This window comes from Temnothorax americanus, unplaced genomic scaffold, assembly GCF_048541705.1.
Source record: "Temnothorax americanus isolate GAGA-0224 unplaced genomic scaffold, ASM4854170v1 Scaffold117, whole genome shotgun sequence".
NCBI classification, from domain to species: domain Eukaryota; kingdom Metazoa; phylum Arthropoda; class Insecta; order Hymenoptera; family Formicidae; genus Temnothorax; species Temnothorax americanus.
In genome coordinates, this window is record NW_027509250.1 from 107988 (window position 1) to 118630 (window position 10643).

The following is a 10643-nucleotide window of genomic DNA, read 5'->3' on the forward strand; positions in this document are numbered from 1 at the left end:
GGACGTTGTTCCGTAACTGCAAGCTACTTGATTTTGTCGAGCTCGGTTTCAACTCGAACAAACGAAACTTATCGAAAGAAAGTACGTCGGCAACCTGTTGAATATTAAAATAAACTCGTTCTCGCTTATTTTGTTTTAAGTTTAAGTGCTAAGTTTAAAAATTCAAAATAAAACGAAGAGTCTGTTTTCTATCGCTAAACTAACTGCACGAGAGAGAGAGAGAGAGAGGGAGAGAGAGAGAGAGAGAGAGAGAGAGTTCAGAGTTTATCTTTTTCCTTCAATGGAGTAAAAAAGATAAACTCTGAACTAATGTAGCCAGTTCAGCAATAGAAAATAGACCCAAAATGTTGCAATGTATGACATAAAAATGAGAAGGGAAGGATAAAAGAGAAGATCGAGGTACGATATCGATAATGCAAGTTCGTCATCACAATAATAACATTTATTATAATTATAATGTAAGAATATATTTATAATTATTACCCCCTAAGTGTAATAATTATAATAGCGTAATGCGTGAGTATGGTCACTCGTATCAATTGAGATAGATACCATTTTTATATTCTTACAAACTTCTGCCAAATTTTATTGCTACGGTAAAGACCGAGTAGGCATTTTACGAAAATTCACGGATCACCTTACCCGGTAGCACGAGAGAAAAATAGGATTCAACAATTAAGACACTTAGTTGAGTATATCGCAGATATCATAAAGTATACCAATGCCACTGTCCTCAGTAAGACAATAGGAAAAATCGATAATATCGTCAGATATAATAACACCTGTATATCTCAGGATTCAAATTTAAACATATTGACTTGATCGCAACTACGACAAAAGGATTTTGTGTGTGTGTGTGTGTGTGTGTTTCAACTTTCGCTTATTACGAAAATAAGGAGATCAAAGAATACATAACGGTAACAAATTGTTATATGAATCAACAAAACATTGGACTTATGTCCGTGCGGTTTTTTACGTGTAAATGAAAGATGCCCTTACGATTCATCAATTCTGGACAGTAATGTTAGATTTAAGCTTCGAGCCACTCGAGAGTCGGCTGGTAAGGAATACGTACACAAGAGAAAGCTGTGCACAGGTACGTTACCCACCAGCCGACTCTCGAATGGCACAGGGCTTAAATCTACCATCACTGATTCTGGACGCTTCTCGTGGATCGCTGCATTCAATTTGTCCAATTGGGTACAGAATACATCCGAATTTACCGTTCTGTTCTTCGGAAGCAGCTCATAGAAAACAACACCCTTCCAATCCCACCAAATTGATATCTTCGGAACGAAATCTCGCAAACCATTTCTAGCATATGCATTCTTTCCTCGTCATACACTATACATATCTCTTTACATGTTTGCACCGCGTTATTGCCTTTTTTTAAATAAAAAACATGTCGAAAATATTCATTTTGATTGTTCATCTTTCAAATGATGCCAATAATACAAAACACAACTAATCGTCACTCTTTTTTAATACACGTTGAAATATCGCCTGTCAAACAAATTATACGCTTCCAACATTTGAACTGAAGTTAATCGCGCTCAGAGCGCCTAAATCTATCGGCAAAAACCGCACGGACTTATTGGCCAATATAGTCGATGCAGATTATAATCACGAAGGCATTCAAGGCAAGCATATTAACAAACTTGATTATAGTGGCGGTATCACAGTTATTTTGATATCATACAATATTTGCAGTCGTCCGTCTCACACTCACAACTCGTAACTTGAACTAAAACAGTTGCATATTATGGACAACAGATGACTATATGTGTAAGTAAATCACTTTTTCTCGCATAAATTTACAAATCCATTACGTTTTCCAGAGCGTAAGAAGACATTTTCAAAATCCTCCGTCCGTGCGTTTTTAAATGTGTATATATATATATATATATATATATATATGCATTCAAACATATCGTATAGTCTACTAGAAATAAATAAATAAGCTGTAAATTACATTTTTTTATGAAAATAATTGTGAGTTAACACATCATCGACTGCGATTGGATTTGGACAAGTTTAAAAAGAAATTCAAAAAAAAAAAAAAATAATAATAATAATTCTAACCGTGTTTAAAAACAATAATAAATAAACAGTATGTGGTAGCCAGGACGCGTGGACCCGGCATAGCTTTGGTTTTTTTTCCTTTTCTTGTAAGATACATCGACATTAATATCTAATTACGGTAACATTAAGAAATGCAATATGTGACTAATATTGCTGTTTTATTTACGTTACTGTTTTATGGGATTTTAACGAACGGCTACCTCATTTGCATTTTTCGCTGTTGCCATACCGCAAACTTCCTATACGCGGTGGTTAACAATTGATTGAGATGACTCGTCAAGTGCTGACTAACCGCAGAGAATTCTCTTTGCACACGATCCTGAGAGAAATGAAATTGTATATTATAAAATAATGAATTTCGTAAAAGTAAATATATACCGGCTTAACTCGTGTAGAAATAAACATCTACTCACCTCAAAAGGTTTTAATTTAGCAGAATGAAATCTGCGTAAAGCTTCATGCATTCTGATAGCTTTTTCTTCAAGCTGTGGTGTTGTCGGAGGAAAACTTCGCCAAAAATGCCTCAATAGCTCACATGCGCACACATATACGTTACGTAATTCCTTCTCTAAATCCTTCGGTATTAACTCTACAATGTGTATTTAAATACAATACTTACTTATCCATATTTATATGTATTTAAATTGTTACTTCAGTTCCACATCGATTATTATTAAAAAATGCAAAAAAAGTGACTAATAATAATTTATTAGTGGATTGAATATTAATTACTAGATGGCATTTTTAATATCGAGGATATACTTCAAAGAATATCTTACGTCCAAGACTTTCTTCTCGGAAACCTTTCATTAAGGATCCGCCGGGGGTTAATTCACCTAAAGCTGACACTGCTGCAGCCGGACTAACTAAAGAAGTCGCCGTTTGCCGCGGTAACATACTACCGGCTATCCATCCAGAAGCTTCTTTCTTTAAGTGATTTAATGTTACAAACAATTCTTCCGAAGTTGGTTCTGTATTTCCGTATCCTGGTACAGGTCCATGCAAATATCTATCTATATGCGTCAAATTTAACGGTGCTCCATTATTTGTATTTACGTCACAGCTCTGGTCAAGATCATCATAAGTTATCTTTTCTTGTATTCTATGCTGTAAAGAATATTTAAAAGCATTAAACGAATCATCCTTAATTTTATTAAATATAAAATTACAAATATATAAAATAGAATAAAAAATTATACTTTTTTAGTCTTTGGTCCATCGTCCAGTTCGTTATTTGCTACTTTACTTGCAGATGGTGCAGATCCATTTAATTGTGGTTGATTGTTTTGCATCGACTGTTTGGCAGTGCTAGCTTTCATAACCATTATGCTATGTTGATTAAATCTCTTGATCATATTTTGATGTACAATATTTCCCGATGTTTTATCTGATTTACTACATCCGCTTCCATAATTTTCATCCAGTGTTTGATCCTCAAAGGAAGTAATATCTACCAAAGGATCATTTATCCCGGTTTGAAGATCTTTCTTAAGTTCTTGATCGTCTATTTTGGCACATTCGGTAAAAAGATCCTTGGTCCCAGCATTGATACGGTCTCTGTGAAAATAATGTGATTGAAAGAATTTCGTCCAGAAATCAGACTCTGACATTTTATGAGGCACATTTTCTTGATGTTTCCTTTTAACAGCTGGGTAAGTCTTAAATATACATTCTATCACATCGACAGTTAAATTGTATTTTAATCCATTGCAACCATCAGTTTGTGGTTTAATATCCGCCTAAAAAATTCAATCAATCCATTATTGATTACTTATAATACATTAAGGAAAATAAACAAATGTTTAATAAGGCTCTGAGTAAAAACAAATTAAGAAATAATGGGCTATGAGAGCCGTCGCAAGGTCGGATATGCGGAAATTATATTTAAAGACTCTTAGTCAGTACATTAAAATTCAAACGTTTCGGCCCTAAATCGGGCCTTCTTCAGTGACTCATGTATAAAAAGTTGATATGCACGCATACAATGGTATCACAATAGGCTATGTACAAAGTTATTATGCACGCATACAATGGTATCGCAATGGGTTAACGCAAAACGCAAGCGCAGATATTAGAATTCGCATTTTGAGAACGTCAGATGCGCGTCCAGATCTCTATGGAGGTATGTATTACGGCGCGTATGTCCGAGCATCCGCGCAGCACTCGACAGCGGGAATCAAAGAGGGTGACGAAAAGCAGCAAACTGTGGCTCGACAGAACTACAGAATACATTAACTATTAGGACCATTATAAGAGATGGAAATATGAATAACTTACTGCGTGCTACGTGATTCGTGGTTCAGATACCGACAAACATACATCGCTCTCCAGACAAGGAATAGCTATGAATTCCATCAGAGACGTTTGAATCGCGTAGCACGCAGTAAGTTATTCATATTTCCATCTCTTATAATGGTCCTAATAGTTAATGCATTCTGTAATTCTGTCGGGCCACAGTTTGTTGCTTTTTGTCACCCCCTTTGATTCCCGCTGTCGAGTGCTGCGCGGATGCTTGTCGGACATACGCGCCGTAATACGTACCTCCATAGAGATCTGAACGCGCACCTGACGTTCTCAAAATGCGAATTCTAATATCTGCGCTTGCGTTGTGCGTTAACCCATTGCGATACCATTGTATGTGTGCATAATAACTTTGTACATAGCCTATTGTGATAAGTTGGTATGCATGCATATCAACTTTTTATACATGAGTCACTGAAGAGGGCTCGATCTAGGGCCGAAACGTTTGAATTTTAATGTACTGACTAAGAGTCTTTAAATATAATTTCCGTATATCCGACCTTGCGGCGGCTCTCATAGCCCATTATTTCTTAATTTGTCATTAAGGAAAAATCTAACATCGGCATATAAGATCCCTACCAAAAAAGCGCTATTAACACCTATCTCTTGACGTTGAATCTTTTTGGCTTGTGTATACTCTGCAGCATGTTGTGACCAAAATTCTTCAGATGAAATAACTTGCGTGATTACAAGATCACGATATAATTGAAGTAACATAGGGTGTTCTTGAAGAGTTCTAAAATAAAAAATGTGTTTGTGAATATAAATTGTTCTTAATTATTCGTTATATACCCTTCAAATATTAGCTGAAATTAAAACGTTTCAACCATATTACCTATTTTTTTCTTCTAGCTCTTTATTAACTTTCCGTTTAAATTTTGGTAATAGCTGTTGCAATAATTCCTTCACATCATCACGGTCTTTAATTTGCGCTTCTTGTCCATTTTTATTTACAAAATGAAATGTAGACGACGTACCATCGTGTAATACCACTTGCAGCTGTATTTTTGATTTTCCCTCTGGTGATATTTTTTGCACTGCAAAGAAGTCAATCGTCGTTATCGATTAATATGTAATTCATATATTTACATCGTCTCACAAAGATTTGCAATGATGTACATGGTATAGATAGATATATATATATACATATATATATATATATATATATATATATATATATGTACATAAGATAATACATTTATTGAATCAATTATATCAATTTATTATATTTACGTAAGTTCTCGAGATCGTACATTTAATATCGGCATATTTGTGGCTCACAGATACGGTATCCCTGTTATCAAGCATCCATGCTATTCGTTCGTTCATCACATATAAAGTACCATCACCTTTTTTGTAACGCACTTGACTCACTTGCATCAGGACATCTTCTGAGGATGTAGTCATGGTGGATGCAAAATATGATATAATTCTCTTAAAAATGGTAAATATAATCCTACAAAAAATCATATCTTGGTAAAAATAATATGTAGATATATAATTTTAAAGAAAGTTACATTTGTTAGTCGTAAAATATATTAACAGTCTATTTTATTTAGAAAAAATTATCACTGCGTACAAATATAGTTGGAAGAAAAAAATATTTTGCACAAACTTGATGATAGTTATAGAAGTTAGAGCAAGTTAGAGTAAGTAAACAGATGAAGATATCGCCAATTTGCGCGGGTAATGAAGAAATTCTTACAAAAGTTACAGAATAGAAAATGCGAGATGTAGCCCCCGCTATAGTATTCAGAGACATTTCGATGTCCTTGAATATCGCGCGACGATTATAACCGCGACGCCTGTGTAGTCTGAATAATTTTTCTTCGCAAAGGATGCCCAAAGAACGCGATGGTCACGATGAGAAAAATCAGTTTCCTCACGATAGTCACGATGTTGAGGAAACGACTATTCGCGGCGCGTCGCATCGCATCAAGTCGCGATGGAAAAAGGCGCCGTGGAAAAACACACGAGAGTGAGAGAGAGTATGACAGCGAACGTGAGATAAATAATCCTACGTTTCTCATCGGCCGAGTATCTCTACCGCCACGAAAATCGGTGCTTTTCGCATATTTCAATGAAAGAAACACGTGTTTTTCGTTCACGGCGAGCAAAATTGGTCGTAGAAACGCACGTTTACCAGTGGCGGGTTGCCGAAAGCCGCGGAGCAACGTGAAGACGTGAAGATCCGCCGAGCGGTACGGCCATGTGCAGAAACACACCGCGGTGAACCGGGTGAACGCATCGCGAGCGCGGCTACGGACGGACCGTTGCGTCGGTCGGTACGAACAACACCATCGACCTGCGGCGACTGACGGCACTAGGTTGCTCAAGTGACATCTCGAGTCGTCGTCGCTTCCTGTGCCGGCCACTTACCCACCTCTTAGTCCAGTCACTATGTACAAAAAAACGGATTATAAAAGACATAATTCTGACCCAGGATTTTTCTTTAGGGGGTGTTGGGGGGCTCAAGAAAAGCTTAATCTCAAGTTTTCGACCTTTGTTTCCCGCTTGCTTTTTTTACGGGAGTAAAAAATGTAAAAAAATGGTTTTTCCGCGATAACTCGGTTTCTAATAAAGTTACAAGGTCAAATCGGAGCTCATTTTAAAGCTTTTTTTACGCTCTACAAATTATGTCGTATGACATTTTTATGTATGATTGATTGTTTTCGAGACATCGAACGAGAAAGGGAAATAAAAAAGTATGAGAGAGAGATATTTAGTTTTTTTCTTTTTACTCATTATTGTCGTCCGAAATTGCAAAAATGCTTCAAATAAAACTTGTAGAGCGTAAAAAAACCTACAATTTTTATTTGTTATTTATTTCATTTTGTTGAAAATTACGCCTTGTAGAGCGCCTCAAAGTGGAGAGTCGTCGTCATCGCGTTAGCGGCGCGTTGGTTACGTCGATACGCGGCACCGAACGCTTTCGCTAAAATTTCCGACTTCATTGACGCAAAATAGTAACATAATAGGTGATTTTATAGGATTTTTCCCGCTCTACAAGTTACGTTCAGTGATATTTTGGCGTACGATCGATAGTTTTCGTTTTTTTTCTATTTTATCGTTTTTCGCACACGAATCTGTATAAACGCTTCAAATAAAACTTGCACGGCAATAACAATCGTAAAATGTTCTTATTTATTACTTTAATGTTGTTGAAAATTCCATATCGCACTACGCCTCAAAGTTGCAAATAAATCTTGCAAAGCCTGAAATTATTGTAGCTATTTTGAAACCGTACGTCAAGTTTTCTTAATTACACTTACCGTTTCATTGAAGAATACATGAAAGCGTGCAGTTTTATATCTTAAGTGACAATATTTGTGAAATGAGTTTATAAGAAAAAAATACTTTACCGCTGACGCGATGGCGACGACTCTCCACTTTGAGGCGCTCTACAAGGCGTAATTTTCAACGAAATGAAATAAATAACAAATAAAAATTGTAGGTTTTTTTACGCTCTACAAGCGTTTCATTTGAAGCATTTTTGCAATTTCGGACGACAATAATGAGTAAAAAGAAAAAAACTAAATATCTCTCATACTTTTTTATTTCCCTTTCTCGTTTGATGTCTCGAAAACAATCGATCATACGTAAAAATGTCATACGACATAATTTGTAGAGCGTAAAAAAAACTTTAAAATGAGCTCAGATTCGACCTTGTAACTTTATTAGAAACCAAGTTATCGCGGAAAAACCATTTTTCACATTTTTGACTCCCGTAAAAAAAGCAAGCGGGAAACAAAGGTCGAAAACTTGAGATTAAGCTTTTCTTGAACACCCCAACACCCCCCAAAAGAAAAATCCTGGGTCAGAATTATGCCTTTTTTAAATGTACATAGTGACTGGACTATCTATGAAGTTGGCCGGACAACTTCAACGTATCGAACTTAATTCATTAATTGAAATCGATTGGTGGTCGATCGTTTGGTGGTCTTTGGTAGTCTAGTCCGATCTGATGGTGGTTAGTCGTTTTCCTGTAAAATAAAAATGAAATTTCCGGTGTGAAGTTAGCCGGACAATTTTTATTTTTTAACCAATTTAACTTTTTTATAGCTCATTCGACGCGGAATTGTTTGGTGGTCACGAATATCATCGGTAAAACGTTTGGTGGTCAACCGTTTTCCCAGAAAATAAAAAAAATCGTATGCGCATAATGCTGGATATATCACCACTGTGCCATCCGAAAAAATTGCATTTATCACCCAAATTGACTTTAATAGGGCTCAATCGACGCGGAATCATCGTTTGGTGGTCACGAATATCGTCATTAAAACGTTTGGTGGTCAATGGTTTTCCTAAGAAATAGAAGAAACCGTACTCTCACGCCATTGGTCGTATGACTCCGTGACGTTAGCTCGGTAATTTGATGGATAAACATTATTTATCAATCAAATTGACTTTTATACAGCTCAATCGACGCGGAATCGTTTGGTGGTCACGAATATAAATCAGTAAAACGTTTGGTGGTCAACCGTTTTCCCAGAAAAAAGGAAAAACCGTATATGCTCGCGCTATTGGTCGTATGACTCTGTGCTATTAATCAGAAAAATTGTATTTGTCACCCAAATTGACTTTGATAGGGCTCAATCGACGCGGAATCGTTTGGTGGTCACGAATGAGCCGTATGAAAGTTAATTTGATTGATAAATAATGTTTGTTCATCAAATTACCGAGCTAACGTCACGGAGTCATGCGACCAATGGCGTGAGAGTACGGTTTTATCTATTTCTTAGGAAAACGATTGACCACCAAACGTTTTAATGACAATATTCGTGACCACCAAACGATTCCGCGTCGATTGAGCCCTATCAAAGTCAATTTGGGTGACAAATACAATTTTTCCGGCTAACGGCACAGTGGTGATATGTCCAGCATTATGCGCATACAATTTTTTTAATTTTCTGGGAAAACGGTTGACCACCAAAAGTTTTACCAATGATATTCGTGACCACCAAACGATTCCGCGTCAAATGAGCTATAAAAAAGTTAAATTGGTTGAAAAATAAAAATTGTCCGGCTAACTTCACACCGGAAATTTCATTTTTATTTTACAGGAAAACGACTAACCACCAAACGATCGGACTAGACTACCAAAGACCACCAATCGATTCCAATTAATGAAAGTTCGATACGTTGAAGTTGTCTGGCCAACTTCATAAAGGTTAGGTTAAGGTGCACGAGGTGTGATCGAGTGAACGCAAAGACAAACAAGTGTACCAACCGCACAAACTGTTTGGCGTTGCCAAGTCGCTGCCCTCATCTCGTACATGAGGGCAGCGAGGAAAATTGTTTATGTAAAAAATTATATGCACCTTGTGACGAAATTACTGTACTTCAGTAAATCGCCATAATAACGCAATAATTCAATCGAAATAATTTCCGAAGTAAAGCACTCAAGAGTTGGCACAAGTTAAAAATTAGTCAAGCGACGCATTAACACACACTTCATTTTTAATCTATTTCAGGCAAAATATTATTCTACAATGTAAAAATTACTTACTAATGGTCTTATTTTTACGTCGTTACAAAGCTTTGCAATGTATTATCCTATTTTTTTATAATCATATAAATGATTTGATAAAAAAATCATAAACATTGTTGTGACTTCGGCTCTTCATCATCGAACTACCTTATAAGTATATGTAAAATTTATCTGTTTTTGTATTCTTTCTTAAACTTAACAATTTCGTTAAGATTTCTTGAAGTGTCTAAAGATAATCCACAATTTTTTCTTACTGTTGCTCAAATTTTACTTATTGTCTCATATTTTTGCTTATTTTTCTGAAATTTCTTTGAAATATCGACATTTTTCAGAGTAAAATAGTGCGAAACTGTCTCTGAAATTTTGCTTACTTTGTCTGAAATTTTAGGTACTTAATTTTTTCATATTTTTGCTTATTTCTCTCTCTCTCTCTCTGAAATTTTTCTGCATAATAATTACAAAATTTTATTGAAATTTAACATATTATCTCTGAAATTATATTTATTATGTATATATTTTTTCATATTTCATCGAAATTTTACTCTTTCTCTTATTTCTCAAAAATCATCGTTTTCAGAAAAAGTATGAGATATTTCATAAAAATTCAGCAAAAATTTCCGTCAGAAGGGGTTTTATTTCTGTGTATTTATATTTCATTATCATTTTAATATTCCTAAATTCGAAATTTTCTCTTCTTCAATAGATAATGTAAGAATTGAAGAAAGCGCGGAAAGTACGCAAGAAGAAGAAGTAGGATACATCTACGCTA

At 35.6% G+C, this 10643-nt stretch overlaps 1 protein-coding gene across 4 annotated transcripts; it reads right to left on the reverse strand.

The window, feature by feature from the left end:
* Positions 1–424: 424 nt before the first annotated feature.
* On the reverse strand, positions 425–6565 carry Tfb1 (transcription factor B1). Of its 4 annotated transcripts, none has more exons than XM_077426656.1 (8): positions 6521–6565; positions 5637–5839; positions 5219–5420; positions 4963–5119; positions 3282–3821; positions 2862–3189; positions 2496–2671; positions 425–2401 (listed from the first exon to the last, which is right to left on the reverse strand). In XM_077426656.1, exons 2-8 carry the CDS (start codon positions 5788–5790, stop codon positions 2279–2281), a joined length of 1680 nt encoding a protein of 559 aa, XP_077282782.1. In that variant the 5' UTR covers positions 5791–5839; positions 6521–6565; the 3' UTR covers positions 425–2278. The 4 variants fall into 4 exon arrangements, with proteins under 4 accessions (XP_077282782.1, XP_077282784.1, XP_077282783.1 ...); XM_077426658.1 differs by having other exon boundaries at positions 6527–6559; XM_077426657.1 differs by having other exon boundaries at positions 6405–6540.
* Between the last annotated feature and the right edge of the window lie 4078 nt (positions 6566–10643).